The sequence below is a fragment of the Hemiscyllium ocellatum genome, chromosome 48, assembly GCF_020745735.1.
Source record: "Hemiscyllium ocellatum isolate sHemOce1 chromosome 48, sHemOce1.pat.X.cur, whole genome shotgun sequence".
Lineage (NCBI taxonomy): Eukaryota > Metazoa > Chordata > Chondrichthyes > Orectolobiformes > Hemiscylliidae > Hemiscyllium > Hemiscyllium ocellatum.
Genome location: NC_083448.1, coordinates 5720981 through 5737484, shown reverse-complemented (window position 1 = coordinate 5737484; position 16504 = coordinate 5720981). Strand labels below are relative to the sequence as shown.

General features: G+C 41.7%; 1 protein-coding gene across 2 annotated transcripts in view; it reads right to left on the bottom strand.

Annotated features, from left to right (window-relative positions):
* The window catches only part of LOC132837056 (cytotoxic granule associated RNA binding protein TIA1-like), a 37232-nt gene extending 21064 nt beyond the window's left edge, over window positions 1-16168 (bottom strand). The window contains exons 1-5 of one of the 2 annotated variants that reach the window (XM_060856732.1): window positions 15919-16168; window positions 4507-4603; window positions 2927-3022; window positions 1264-1353; window positions 574-628 (exon numbers count right to left, since the gene is read on the bottom strand). In XM_060856732.1, the coding sequence (XP_060712715.1) occupies window positions 574-628; window positions 1264-1353; window positions 2927-3022; window positions 4507-4603; window positions 15919-15953 (373 nt within the window). In that variant the 5' untranslated portion in view covers window positions 15954-16168. The remainder of the gene's footprint in view (window positions 1-573; window positions 629-1263; window positions 1354-2926; window positions 3023-4506; window positions 4604-15918) is intronic. The other variant, XM_060856733.1, reaches the window with a different exon arrangement.
* Window positions 16169-16504: the final 336 nt, after the last annotated feature.

Here is a 16504-nt window from a genome sequence, read left to right as displayed (position 1 = left end):
GCATCCATCAAGGCCAAATATTTTTCTTCATGATGTGGACATTTCTGAACTGAGGAAAAAGCTGTCTTCTTCTGATCTAACATGAGTGAAGCTGTTGAGTTCAGAGGTCAACACAGGAGGCAACAGCATGTCAGACAAAGTAAAATAAAAATCCCAACCTTTTCACTGAAGCATTTTAAATTTCAGATCTATATGTGAAGTGGCAAATTCACAAATAGAAAGAATCAATGGTTTGAATTCTTACATGGACTCTGGCTAACAGATGATATTAAATACACTACTGAGAAATTGCAAAACTGCAATCTCTTCTATCTCTAGATTTCTGTCACTTGAGTTTCAATAACATTATAAATAAGCAGATAATAGAATGCTTTACACATGAATTGAACCCCTAATCATTTGATGCTGGTCCATGCCTTCACTTCCAGCTGCCTGGATTTCAGTGCAGGATTGAAATGAAAATGTTTACAATCACACATGGCTGCACCCTCAAAAGCATTTTGCAAAAGGCCTGCTACACTAACTGAATGAAGTTGAGTTTCAAAAGGAAAATGTTATTAAGGCAATACTTACTACTTGTGTCTTTCTTCTGGCTACTTGGAGTTGTTGCCCAGTTCACTTTGACTTCCTGAAAATTATTTCAGAAGTTAGAACAAAGTAGCCAATTTTATTCAATCAAGTATTATACATCCACCAACTACATCTTAGTCTGCATCGATATTGCCTTTGTTTTGCTCAGTTCTCTCTCCCTCCTCCTCTCCCCCAACCCCCCGCCACACAGTGTTAAATACTTGCAAATTTTAAGTGCTGCCCTCTTTTACATTTCACTGAAACTTGACACATTTAACTAGTGCAAATAATATCTGAACTGCAGTTTAGGTGAACTTACAGCAGCAGCTAGTCTAGAGTGCACTGCAAAGCTAACACGGCTAAGGGACCAATTTAATAAACAATAAATGGACAACATAAACCATTATATACACAGCAATGACTTAAAGTTTTGTTTTACAAGGCTGGTATCTCATGACTGCCACATTATAATCATCGTCAATCTGGACAAATGACAATAATCAAGATTGCCAAATTGACAAAGATTAAGAGAAGGCACCCATTGTGCAACAGAGGATGGAGACGCAGTATGGAAAGTTGTCTTGTACACAGTACACATGGGCAGCAGCAATTCTACCATCAGATAGGATGTGAGGACCATTAGCATACAATTTTTACATTGTATTTATTACAATTAGAAAGATGTTTCCTTACTGTTTTGTGGTGTGTAGCTGAATGCATTTGTGAGACTGAAGAAGCAGGATGTGGGGCAAAGGACATTACAGCTAACTGTGACACCTCAACCTGAAGACATATAACATCACAGGACAGGCATTAAAGTTTTTTTCAGATTGTGTTTTTATTTACATAGGATGCATTATGAAGTGGCTGGATCGATACCTGTAACAATATAGGCATGCGTAAAATCATTGATCTATTCACAGATAGCTTTGCTGGTTGCTGCAACTGCCAACAAGTCTTGCCTTCCAAATTAAAGATTCAATATTATACATCAGAATTACACTTGACATCAATTACATTTTTCCTATGACTGATACAGCAAGCACACTTGTTGCTTCACTGGCATCAACTTGCGAGTACCCTCCTTTGGTTTCCATGCAGATCTCATTGTAGGTCCTTCTGCAGTGCTCCACAAAGGGAGCTCACCATCACCTTTGCCAGGCTAACCACAGGCAGCAATAAATTCTGGCCCAGCTAGTGATGCCCTCATCCCCAGGGACAAATTTGATCAGCAGCACATTCCACAAGTACTGGAAGTGTACTATCTCCGCCAAGAGCACTGGATCGAGCTTACACTGTGCCAAAAATACACTGAACAGAGTTGCAGCTGTGCATGGCAACTCCTGAAAGGTTTGTCTTTTTGAGTACTCCATTAACTTTGTCCTCTGATGTACTATGCCACTCTCACTTTCTCATCCAGATTTTCAGTATTCACATGCATCTTTTCATCAGCCCTCAGCCACATTTCACTCAAGCAAGCCCCTGGTGACACCTTTAATCTAAACAGTGAGGCTTGAAGTGAAAGGTTTTACTTTTAGGTTATTCAACAGGTTGGCATAGTTGGCAGCAACACTAGTACTACATGTAGCAAACAAATCAAGGACTGAGCTCTCGTGTTAAAGACAAAGATTAGTTGAGAAACTTTGTCGTACATACGACTCTATTCACAACGATGAAAATAAAGGCCAGACTAACATCCAGCCATTTTATGATGGAAAATGCTCAGAGATTCAATGCCTTGTAACTCATTCAGTGACAATCCCATTTCTGAATTTAAGATTCCAACTTTAATGTGCACCAACATAGCAAAATCATGCTGCATTTACTTTGAAACATTTGATTCAGTTTTACTACTTCTATTTGGGCTTAATGAGACTGCCAATTGTAATTATCAGAAAACTTGTGATCAAAAATACGCATTTCCTTTCCATATTTTTACACTCAACACTTGCAACAATTTTCTTTTTCAATTTATTTCCTCAAAATGTTAGTACACTTTTGGCACATAATAATAAAAATTGGCTTGAACAACCAATTTCTTGCATTGTTTCAAATCCCAAATGTGGCTTCAAATTCTGGTTACAATTATTTTGCATTTTCAGCTTCAATTTTCATCCCTGTGGAATAAAAAAAAATGCTCCTTTTACTTGCAAACACGCTTGGCCCAAGAGGCAATCAAGCAGCTTTTCTCGAATGAAAAGACATGTTTTACAGACGACGGGGAGATGTGCCGAATTATTCAAGTTTAAAAGAAGTAGTGCGATGCACGTTTCCTTTCTTGAAGAGAGAGAACCCATAAATGGGTGAAGTCACATGTTCCAATTACAACTCACCGTTGCACGAGATGATAGCTTACCTTACCCATAATCTTCCGTCCATTCATCGCTGCCAATGCTGCTGCTGCATGCCGGTGCTCATAAAATTCCACAAAGCAATATGGATCATTGCCAGTCTGTTAGGAGAAGAAAGCAAAACTAGATTAATGATTTCAAGAGGAATTTTCTAGGGGCCGTGGAGCATGCTAAAGCAAATGAGCAAGATAAATTCAACATAACTCAAACGTGCTGTGATTTCAGAACTTATGACGAAACCAAGGTGATGTCAGCTGAACTGAGCAAGTCAGAAACTCTGGCAGAGAATCAAAGTAGTATTTCCTTTACTTCTCTTCTGAATATGATGCTACTTACTGCAAGGAGAAAGTGAGGTCTGCAGATGCTGGAGATCAGAGCTGAAAATGTGTTGCTGGAAAAGCGCAGCTGGTCAGGCAGCATCCAAGGAACAGGAAATTCGACGTTTCGGGTATATTCCTGATGAAGGGCTTATGCCCGAAACGTCGAATTTCCTGTTCCTTGGATGCTGCCTGACCTGCTGCGCTTTTCCCACTACTGACTGTAAGCACAGGGATTATTCCTTTGCAAGCCTACATAGCCTGTGTTTGCATGCATTACAGCCAAACCTGACAGCTTCTCACCTGACACAGACACTTCGACATAACATTTGTTAAACTTCCTTCGCCCTAACCCCTGACCGGTTGTGACACACCCAAAGATGTAAGGCCGAGGGGTGACCTGATATAGATTTATAGAAATCTTGAGGGGCATGGATAGGGTGAATAGTCAAGGTCTTTTTTCCCACGGTTGGGGAGTCCAAAACTATGGTGAGGGAGGGATCTGCAGGGCAACGTTTGCACATAGAGGGAGGTGCATGGATGGAACGAGCTGCCAGAAGAGTGGTGGAAGCTGGTACAATTACAGCATTTAAAAGGCATCTGGCTAGATACATGCATAGGAAGGGTTTAGTGGGACATGGGCCAAATGCTGGCAAATGGGACTAAATTAATTTAGGATTACTGGTTGGCATAGATGAATTGGACTAAAAAGGTCTGTTTCCATGCTGTACAGCTCTGACTCTATGGATCAGACCAATTCTCGTCAGATTGCCTTTGTTCGGATGTGCAACAAGCTAGCAACGCAAACATGCTCAGGGCAGGGGTGACAGGTTTATTTGGAAGCACTAGCTTTCGAGGCACTGCCTTTTCCACAACCACCTGATGAAAAGGCAGCGCTCTGAAAGCTAGTGCTTCCAAATAAACCTGGTGTTGTGTGATTTTTCTAACTTTGCCCACTCCAGTCCAACATCGGCACCTCCAAATCACCATTATCAGAAGCAAGAACAAACACGGTGGACTGAATGGCTTCCTTCTGCCATGTAAATTTCAACGGCTCTTAAGTGGACAGAAGTTTTATTTTTGTCATGTTACAAGGGCCATATATTGCCATCCAAATTTCTGAATAATGTTTAAGTAGAACTGAAAATGATAACTTCCTGCATCTCCTCTTCTCACTAACACTGGGATTTAATCAATTCATGCAAAGATGCATCCTTTCAATTAATAAATGTGACAGCCTTTATTTCTTTAAAAACAAGTCGTCATACCTCAACAATCATCTTACAGCTTTTGCATGGTCCAATCTGACTGAAAAGTTGAAGAATGAGAGCTTCTGTCACATCTCTGGAGAGATTTCCCACGTAGCTATCAAAATATGAATAAAAAGTAAGTGACCAATCAAAGTAATGAACTCATTCACACACATTCATTAACTTGCCTGGAAAAGCCTTGAAACTTTGCACATTCAAAACCTCATCTACAAAAAGTTCCATTACACAGTCTTAACTGGTTTTCTCCAACCAACCACTCAGGAGGGGAAACTTACCCTCAGCTCAGCGTCAAAAGCCACCCAATTTGCCACACCAATGCATAACCAAAAAATGGTCCCACTCCTATGAGAAGGAAGTTGTAAAGCTTGCAAGGGTTCAGAAAAGATTTGCAAACATGTTGTAAGCATTGGGAGGTTTGAGCTACAGGGAGAGGCTGAATAGGCTGGGGCTCTTTTCCCTGGAGCGTCGGAGGCTGAGGGGTGACCTTATTGAGGTTTATAAAATCACGAGTGGCATAGATAGGGTAAATAGACAAGGTCTTTTTCCTCGGCTGGTAGTCCCGAACTAGAGGCAATAGGTTTAGGGGAAATATTTAAAAATGACCTAAGGGACAAGTTTTTCACAGAGGGTGGTGAATGTTTGGAATGAGCTACAAGAGGAGGCTGGTACAATTACAACATTTCAAAGGCATCTGGATGGGTATATGAATAGCAACGGTTGACAGGGATATGGGCCGGGTGCTGGCAAATGGGACTAAATTAGCTTAGTTACTGTAAATCTCTAAGACTCGATAATTTCAGTGTTAAGACCAGATTTTCAATTTTAACAAAAACCTTTTACCTTTTCCAACTAGTTTACATTTTTAAAAGAATCTCTCCGTCAGGTCTTTGAAAACAAGAAAGCAGATGGGGAAAATGCTCGGTGTTTATGGAGACTTAGCTTTGTTAAAATATGACCGGAAAATAATGGCCTCCATTGGAAAAAGATGAGAATTAAGATTTGCCATCACTTCCAGAAACAAATATTTTTGCCTAAGTTACATTATGCTGGACTTGGACATCACCAGCAACCTCCTCACATTTTGACAGGTAAAGGCTTAAAGTCTAGTCTGGGGATAATTGCAATACCCTTCAAAATCCAAAGTAGTTGGGGAAAATTTGGTCCATTATAGTTTATACAATCTGAAGGAACAGTGTTATTTGTAGGTTTGATTGCATGTTAAAATTACTGAAATTGGTAACAAGCAGATTTTAAAATAATTAAACGTTAAGAATAGAAGAAACATTAATAATTAAGTCAGTCACCTAACATTTGAATGCGAACACTGACTCTCCACACAAGAAAATAGTTTAACCACATTTATTCAACCTGACCACCTTTCCATTCAATCTCCATTTTACACTGGACTATTCAAATCCAGAAGGTTGACACAGTTTCTGCTCAACCACTAAATGAGAGAATTTTATATCGATATGACTCTCTAGGTAAAGGGGTCTCTCCTGCTGTTTATGGAGTGCCAGTGATGCAAAATAGCATTTAATAAAGAAATAGTCTTCATTTAGTCATAAATAATTTTGTCTTGTTGTAAACATCTTTGCAATGATTAGGATAAAACTTTGAACGAGTGCAGAACCAGATTTCAAAACAACTTAAGTAGTACAGAAGGCATAAATAACTGCCAAGTTAATAAAAGGACAAACTTTTTAAACAGTAGACTGCAAGTTTATTCAAATCTCAGAGTGCTTTAACAAAAGTTAAACTGTCGAACTTCGATCAATAGGCACTGGACCAAGAAGGGCCTTTGCCTGAATTGTCGATTCTCCTGCTCCTTGGATGCTGCCTGACCTGCTGTGCTTTTCCAGCATCACACTCTCAACTCTAGTCTCCAGTATCTACAGTCTTACTTTCGCCTAACCACCTCATTTGCCCAGTTCTGATTAAAGGTCACCAAATTGGAAAGTTAACTTTGTTCCTCACTTCACACCTCAGTACTTCTGGCATTTTTCTTTTGCTTTTTTTGAACGGATTTCACTTATTCAGCCAATAGACATCTGGATAGAGAAAATGATGGAAATAGTCAGTGAGGCAGACAGCATCTCCAAAGACAGAAACAGCTTAGGTTTCAAGTCAGTATCGCTTCGACAGATGCTTTATGAGTTGTGAACGCAGTTGCTAATTTGATTTACTCCTGTCACATTTACCAAGATAGTGAAAAGTGTCGCCTTATGTGCTTTATAGGCAGATAGTAATTTACAAACACATCAGTGTAACAGAACAGAGTGCAGATTACAGCATTACAAGCTGCCGAGATGGTGCAGAGAGAGATAAACATTAACGTTAAAGAGGGCGCATTCACAAGTCCGATAACAGCAGGGAAGAAGCTGTTCTTGAATCTGTTCGCACGTGGATAACAACTTTCATATCTTCTGACTGGTGGAAGAAAGGGTAAACAGGGTGGGCTGGGTCTTTGATTATGTCAGTTGCTTTCCCAATGCAGCACGAAGTATGGATGGGAGACTGGTACGGTACATGGACTGGGCTGCATTTACAACTCTAGTTTCTTGCGGGCTTGGGAAGAGCAGGAACCATACCACACCGCGATGCATCCAGATAGAATGATAAGAGTCTTTGTGGACATGCTGAATTTCCTTAGCTTCCTGAAGAAAGAGAGACATTGCTGGGCTTTTTTGACTGTCGTGTCAATGTGGGAGGACCAAGAAAGTTTGTTGGTGATCGTCACTCCTAGGAACTTGATGCTCATGACTATCTCCACGTCAGCGCAACTGATGCAGACAGGTACATCTCCTCCACTCCAGTTCCTGAAGTCCATGACAAGCTCCTTCATTTTGCTGATGTTGATAGACAGCTTGTTCTCTTTCCACCATGCCATTAAGCACTCTACCTCCTTCCTGTACTCCGTCTCATCAGTGTCTGAGATCTGAGCTATACAGTTAAGTTTGCAAACTTGTAAATAGAGTGGGAAAGAATCTAGCCACACAGTCATATATATAACATTCTCAGTCGGGGCTGAGATTGCAGCGCACCAGTGTTAAGGGTTATCATGGAGAAGGTATTGTCACCTCTCGTTGCTGACTACTTGCACACTCCAGATCCATGTCAAAATTGGAGAGCAAGATGCCACAGGCTGGTGTAGTACTGCTTCTGCAGCCAAGTGCTGCAAAATCAAAGCAGTTTAACAAGGTGACGACAATGACAATATATTCCAGGGGATCTTGACCAGAACATGGAAACCAGAATTCTATAGTTCTAAAGAAAAGCCTGGAATAACACTGTAAAGATATGGGGATCAATAATGTTGAATAGAAGGTCAAGCTGTAGAAAGCAGATATAGATGGAGAAAAGATTGAAATGGTTATACTTTGAGAAAATCACGCAGGGAAAGGTACAAGGGCAGAGAATACTGGCAGAATGGATTCAAAAGCAGACATCATGCATGGTTAAGAAAGACATGTTGAAAAGATGGGTTTGAATTCAAAAGGCCATGGATATATCCTTTAGCTGTACCTTAAATAGTCTTTATTCATGATCCAGCTAGCCTATGACATTTGGCACTATAAAACATCTCTTCCTGTTTCAACACTGAATACACCACCGCCAAGTTTGAATCAGCGCTCAGCAAAGCAACAAAATTATTAACTAGCACAAGTGGGTATAACAACATCAATCTCCACTACAAATCTCGCATGCACATTACTCTCAGAATATAACTGAATATAAAACATAGCAAAGTTAACCAAATGAAGGGAAAAAGGTTTGATTCGGATCCACTGCTCAGACAGGACGAAGGTCCCCCACAGGACATTTTCAGTTTTAAATTTTTTAAAGTTTGATGATTCACACGTTGACATTTTAGCATTGAATAACCTCAAAAATTTCACCTGATTTTTCATGAAGGTACACTGAAAAAAGGCTCACGGGAATATATTATTCTGAACAAATTCTAACTGTGCACATACAACCTATACACATGGGAAACATTTTCTATCTTTGTGTCCTTTCAGAAGTACTTTCCAAATAAAAAACAGGCAACAGAATAACAATTCAGGAAACCTTTCAAAAATTTCATCAACACAAAGCCAACTGCAACAAATGTTGCCGAGATACTACCCTTTCACTCACTTCTGAAGGAAAATCTGACGACAGTATCCATAACCTTTGGAACCGTATTTCAAATCAGCACAGTGGTTCAATAACATAAATGTGAAACCTGTAATCAGAGTTCTCCTCGATCAAACAGAATGAGATCAACTGCTGCTTTCACTTAACACCGGGTAGGCTAGTTTGTTTGAATTTTTAACAAGTGCTGATACAAGCGACCCTACCAACAATTTACTCAATTAAAAACATGACCCGACAACGGATTTTAAGCCAGACAGTCTCCATTCTATATTCTCCAAGTTACGTGAGATCCAGTATTACTCATATTCATCAAGTCATAGAGATATACAACACGGAAACAAATCCTTCGGCCCAACTCGTCCATGCCAACTGATATCCTACACAAATCTCATCCCAAACGCCAGCAGTTGGCCCATGCCCCGCTAAATCCTTCAGGTTCTTATGCTTATCCACATGTCTTTTATATGTTGTAGTTGTACCAGCCTCCACCGCTCCCTCTGACAGCTTGTTCACCTTTAGATGCCTTTTAAATATTTCCCCTCTCACCTCTCATTCTGGACTTCCCCACTCCAGGGTAAAGACCTTGTCTATTTACCCTAACCATGCCCCTCGCGACTTTCTAAACCTCTGTACGGTTACCTCTCAGCCTCCGACGCTCCAGGGAAAACAGCCCCAGCCTATTCAGCCTCACCCTATAGCTCAAACCCTCCAACCTTGGCAACATCCTTCTAAATCTTTTCTGAACTCGTTCAAGTTTCACAACATATTTTCTACTGCAGGGAGACCAGAATTGCACACAATACTCAAAAAGTGGCTGAACCAATGTCATGTACATTTAGTCAGTGCAGTAATAAAGGCAAGCATACCAAATGCCTTCTTCACTATTCGATCTATCTGCGACTACACTTTCAAGGAGCGATGAACTTGCACTCCAAGGACCTCACCATTAAGTATCTAAGTCCTGCCTTGATTTGTCTTTCTAAAATGCAGCACCTCACATTTATCTAAATTAAACTCCATTTGCCACTCCTTAGACCATTGGCCCATCTGGACAAAATTCCACTATACTCAGAGGTAACGTTCTTCACAGTCCTCTACCCCTCCATATTTGATGTTATCTGCAAACTTGCTAACCATACCCACTAGGTTCACATCCACATCATTTATTTAAAGTGACGAAAAGCAGTGGACCCTCCACCGATCCTTGTGGCACACCGTTAGTCACAGACCACCAGTCTGAAAAACATCCCTCTGTCTTCTCCCCTCGAGCCAGTATTGTATACAAATGTCATCTAACCTTGCTAACTAGTCTGCCACGAGGAAACCTGAATGCCTTACTGAAGTCCATATAAATGACCGTCTGCAAGAGAATCAAAGCATCTCCCCATGTCATTCAAAAATCATTGCAATCACTTCAACATCAACATCCACGGATTACCAAGACCAAGACACTGAACTGCATCTGATCTGTATAAATCCAATGGCTACAATAGCTGGTCAGAGGTCGAGAATGCTGCAGCAACTGCCTCACCTCCTGGTCAAAGCCTGTCTACCAGCTTCAGTTACAAATCACACAAGTGTGACAGATCACTCCCCAGTTGTCTGGACAAGTGCAGCTTCAACAACACTCAAGAAGCTCGACATCAACTAAGACCAAACAGCCCACTTGCACCTCATATCCATCAACTTATGGACAGTACACACTCCAGACCAGAGGGGGTGTGGCTGCGCACGTTTCTGTGTGCATGTGTATGGTAGTGGTGGTCATAAATGTTTAAGGTGTGGATGGTGTTGCAATCCAACAGATCGTACTGGATAGTGTTGAACTTCAAGAGTATACTTGGAACAGCACTCATCTAAGAAGTGACAAGTATTTCATCACCCTCCTGACTGATGGTCCCACAAAGCCAACAACCATGCAGCAATCGACCGTGTGTCAGGTTGAGATCACTCAGACAGTGCGCAAACAACGTTCCCTGTGAGGTACGTTCACATGGCAACTCTAAAGGCATTATGCATTGTAACAAGCAGACCATGCACTGCAAACAGAACCTAGGGAAAGTGATGGTGCTGACTTCTGCCTCACACATGTTGGAAAGCCTCCGGGAAGTTACTTGGTGAGTATCCAGCCTCTGCCTTGTTCTTGTACTCAGTATTTACCTGGCTGGTCCGGCTATGTTCATGGTGGGTTCAAACAACAATAATAACGGTGTACGTAAACAGGAGCATTATACAAGATACTGATGTTGCTGGGGGTGATCACTGAGTAACTAAGTGACACAAACAGAAACTAAAGCCACTTAAGAACTTTCACCTGCGGAACTGTCAGAGTTCTTCACAATGCAAAGTTTGTCATTCAATTACTTGAAGACAGTAGTCCTGCATTCTTAGTGCAGAGAGACTAAAAAATCCAAATTGTACCTTGTTATTTTGCTTCCCTCCTCATTACTTTCTGAAACTCTCACTGGAACACCCAGTTTTTAAAAAGACATTGTGCATCCTACTAATCAGCTGCCTTCCTGTCCTGGGAAGTAAATCCAGTGAATGGTTCCATTCCTCAACAAACAAAAATACTCCCCCCAAAAAAAGCGAAGTATAAATTTCAAACCAAAACCGAAGTAAAAATGCAGAAAATTTCACCACGATATTAATTTGAGGGTTTGATGAAAAGGTGTGTAGTGCTCTCCTGGAATTCTTCCATCGAGCTCATGGTTTCGGGAAGGTGCTCAGAGATTGAAATATTGCAACAGTAAGCATCTGTCCCTGCTGGAAAAATGGTAAAATAAATAAGCAGGGATGGCAAATAGGAGATTTGCTGAATACTTTAAAAATCATAGAGAAAATCAAGAGAAACGAGCATTAACTCTGAGGGGATAAAAATAGATGAATGGCACAAGAAACAGATAGCAGAGGTCCCTTTTAAAAATAAAAAGTTGTTGTGATCTGGAATGCAAATCTCTGACAAAGTGGAGGGAACAGGAATTGAATAAATACTTGACAGAATAAAAATCAAAATGTTATGGGCAAGGAGCACAGTGGGATGAATTTGGATTGTGTCACGAAGGGCCAGGCCAGGTACAATGAGATGAATAGCCTTACCTCTGCTGTGTCATTCCAAAACTTCTGGGAAATAACGTTCTTAATTTTTGCCACAAATTCTCCATTGGTCATGCCAGTCTTGCTCATGATCCACATCAATCACATTCATGAACAGTAGAAAAGATTACGATGCACAACGACCCATAAGTTTTGCCCAAAAGCTCTCAAAAAAGTACATTCTCTAACATAGCAGGAGAATAAATAGATCACAACGGTGCAGAATATGAACAGAGATGTAACACAGTTTTCATAATCACGCAGAAGTGGGATTAAGCATTTTGCAAAGAACGTTTCCAGCAGCTCGGACTGAACTCAAGAAGCTGGCCAAAGAAATGTCAAGATTTTCACAGGTTCGAGCGAAGAACAGAAAATCATAAGTTGTTACACTCCCCAGATCAAGATCCTTCATATGACAGATGAAGGAAAATTGCCTCATTTTGGCAACCTATTCCTGAAACATAGCAACTGAAAATCAGCGGAAAAAATTTAAAAACCCTTGGCTCGCTTTGCCTCAGATGACGAGTGAAAGCTACTTAAAACTGTTCAAGTTAAATTGTTGTGATTTGCAAGAGCATGTGTACTGCACTAGCATATGTCAGTAACTGCATTATTTCAGTTTAAGGAAACCACAGCAATGCTGGAACATTCAAGCTCCCACTTTTACCAAGTGGGAAGTGATCAAAGACACTGCTTTAAAAGCTCCCCCACCAAAATCATGAACACAAACATGACAAGACATTGGATTTTACAACAGCTTTATCTCCAGCTCTACTGGCAGTAAGATGGTATGACTGCACAGGTAGTGGCACACCTCCAGTGGCTCACCCAAATAATGACCTTTTCTACAACAACTTGAACAGCGTGTTCTGGCTGACTACTTAGCTACGGCAAAGTGATTTTGTTCTCACCCGACACGAGCACCTGCATATTGCGACAGGGATCACTCCTTTCCAGCATCTACCATTTTGCAAGCGCTACAGGAACAAAGTGTGATGGATGCTATCTTTGAGAGTCCAGGGATGGAGCTAGGGATACCCCCATCTTCAAGTTGGCAACATTTAAAAAAATAAAGAGACAGACTGTCAGCAGAACCCATCTTTCAGTGGACTTGCCAAAGGATACCCATGCTCAGACATTTTCTTCAACTTAAAATGCGGCCAAGTTCACACGTAAACAGTTGCCCTTTCCAGCAATTTCAGCATTAGCAACTTCATTGCAAACAAAGCCAAGTGAACACATTTTCAGAAAGTTACAGTGTTATACCGCCTGCCATTTTTGATATTAGGACTGTGCTCAACTAAGATTACATTTTGTTTCAGTTACTATACCCTTTGAAGAACCAGGAATGGTGTACAATATGACACACATATCCTGGCCATGTTGACAACATGCTCTGGAAGAAAGCTGTTACAGTATTAACTGAGTGAAAATTTTCCACAGTATACCAAAGATGAGCAACTTAAAAAGCTGCTGTTTTCCCATGGATTTTTTTTTATAAAAAGAGTACTTCTACTCAAGGCAAGCAATGTTTAGTGCTAGTTTTTAAACAAAAACAGCCATGATCAGCATGTTTTTGTGTTAAACATTTCAATGTTCATTGGAAAATAGCCTCAGTGAGAACAGCCAAGAACCACATAAATAAATTTTATCTTCTTAGAACAGATTGGGAAATTAACTATTTCTCCAGTTTACTAAATGAGGACACTTCTTAATACGAGAGACTTGGGATCTGACAAGGAGGAAACAGGGAAGGAGAATAGAGGCCAGCAACTTTTTTTTAGATTAGATTACTTACAGTGTGGAAACAAGTCTACACTGACCCTCCAAAGAGCAACCCACCCAGACCCATTCCCCAACATTTACCTCTTCACCTAACACTACGGGCAATTTAGCATGGCCAATTCACCTAACCTAACTTTAATTCTATCCTGGCAAGAAAACCAATACTTGTGTCACTATCCTGAAGAGCCTTTGAAGATCAGTTTCTTTAGACTTAGAGTGCAGAATCAATGACAACACTGTACTTCCTTTGCAATTTTTGACAAGGGATTTCATGATTATTATGCAAAATAGACAGGCAAACACAGGAGTTTAAACTGTGGTTCATCAGTTTGGTCTTACCATCTACTGAAAGAACCATATCTGTTCAACTGTAGAATTGAACTTTGATCTCTCTCTATATTAATCACATATTAATTTTATGTAATTGAAATAACCAAACACGATGAAAACATGAGTAAAAGTGGAAAGCATGAATAAGCAGTTAACACTCCCACAACAAGCTCCCAGCTGTTGATTTCAAAAAGATTGTGGCAGAGAATCCGGGGCTAACAAACTGAAAACAGAATTTGTGCTTACATGCTTTTCATAACCTTAGGACTGCCCAAAGCACTTGACAATCAAACAAGTATTTTTGACGTGCCCATCATTGTTGGAATGCCAAAAGAGAATGTAACTGCATTATTAAACAAGTACACATTGAAATTGATTGGTCTAAGGTAGCACCTATCAACTGGGAACAGTGTGACTAAGATAAAATACTGAGGAACAGATTTTATGTCAAAACAGATGTGGTTCGCTCTCATGCAATCACAAGGGAAGGCATGCTCTGTAGCTGAAGTAACAGAATAGGTTCTGACATGCAAGAATTACACTGAAGTTAAAATCCAAAAATAGTCTATGGGAAACATTAAATGTAACAAAATAACAAAATAAACAAAAGAGTGAGTGAGAGAGAGAGAGAGAGAGAGAGACCATAGTTGCTTCTGTATGCTCAACTGCGCATGCCTTCCTACACTGTCATCTTCGCAGACAAGAGACCCTCAAAGGAAGGAATTCAAGATGATACCAAGAAACACGAAAGGTACGACAGGAGCAACTTGGGGTGTTTCAACCCATGTGAAACATGGGAGTACAAAGAGAAAGAAATGTATTTGGTCTTTCTCAACTCCCAATTTAAGCTATTGTGCTATCTGCACTTCAATAAATATAATTCAAATATAGTCTATTGTACTCATAACTCAGCATCAAGGCTTTATTCCAAACAAGATTAAAAGTATAGAGTGTTCAAACTAACATATAAAATCATATTACTTATCCATTCAAATATAAAAATCACTTAAGACGACTGAGCAACGACAGTTTCCCCACCCAATCTTTTTAACATACATAATTTGCAACATCCTCTGGAACTCCACAAATGCGTGGGAGGGAACAGGCACCCGTCACGTCTATAAATGTAAAATCCCAGGAGAGTTTGAAAGATATGAAAGGAGCAACTTGGGGTGTTTCAACCCATGTGAAACATGGGGGTAGAAAGAGAAAGAAATGCATTTGGTCTTTCTCAACTCCCAACTTAAGAATTGTTCAATGTGCATTGTGAAGATATAGGAAGAGAATTATGCCATCAGTCTGCGCCACCATTCGATCGTGGCTGATGTTTTTCTCAACCCCATTCTCCTGCCTTCACCCCTCAAACATTTGATCCCCTGACGAATCAAGGACCTATCTTAAAGAGAGTCAAGGGTTGGCCTCCACAGCCTTCTGTGTCAATGAGTTCCACAGATTTACCACGCTCTGGGTGAAGAAATTACTCCTCGCCTCAGTTCTGGACAGGGGGGGGGAAAGGAACGTCAATGACGGTTTAAAACGGTTAAATAAGTAAATGAACGTTTTGTATTTAAAAAAAACAGAAGTCAGTCGGGCTTACAAAACACACAAGGCTGAGGGTTTATGTGTGTGTGTGTGTGTGTGTGTCTCTCTCCAAGGCAAATCTTTCCGTCTGGGGAAAGGGGGAGAGAGGGAGAGAGAGAGAGGGAAGGACTTTCCCTTTGAACAAGGCAGGCAGATTCTGGCGAGGGAAAGTGGGGCCCCTGCTGAACCTGGAGCGCTGCCTCTCAACGTCCAAAGTGGGAAATTAAAATTCACAGGAGTAACCGGCGGAGCGGGCAGAGTCTGATGCGTTTTCTTTCGGCGGGGAGGGGGGGGGGGAATAATAATAATAATAATAGGGAAAGGCTGAGAGAGATAGAGCCGAGATTGAGAAGGCAAAAGGCCCAGAGATTATGTTTGTCCCCCCCCCCCCCAGCTCAGCACCGGCTGCCTGTTTGGGTAAGGGGTTGAGAGAAGACTGTGTTGGGCTAGGCCGCAGCCTCGGCCTTTCCTACTCACAGGGTCCTCGGCTGCCCGTCGTCCTCCATCATCATGGCGGGAGCGTCACTCAGGCTCGGGGTCTTTATTTTCTCTCTCTCTCTCCGTTTGGTTTTATGTCGAGAACTGCGACGGAGCGAAGCCCAACAGCAAAAGGCGGGAGGGAGGGAGGTTTTCGCCTGCTCCGAGCCGGGAGGGGGGTTGGGGGGGGGGGAGGAGGGGGAAAGGGGCTATAGGGGGTAAAAATAAACTCCACGGACACCCCGAGAGTGAGAGAAAATGGCCGCCCGCCGCACTACGCCTGCGCCTCCCTCTCCCTCGGTGCGCAGGCGCAACACCGGCAGCAGCAACAACAACACCCCCTCAGTGCGCAGGCGCAAGGCCGGGCCTGGCACGGCAACCTCAACCTGCGTGGGAGCGTTCTCCGTCGCCGGCTCAACCCGCCAGCGCGCATGCGTACAACCGCGCCTGGCAACACCCCTCCCCTCGACGCGCAGGCGTAAGGCCGGGGGCCGGCACGACAACCTCAACCTGCGTGGGAGCGTTCTCCGTCGCCGGCTCAACCCGCCAGCGCGCATGCGTAAAACCGCGCACGACAACACCGCAC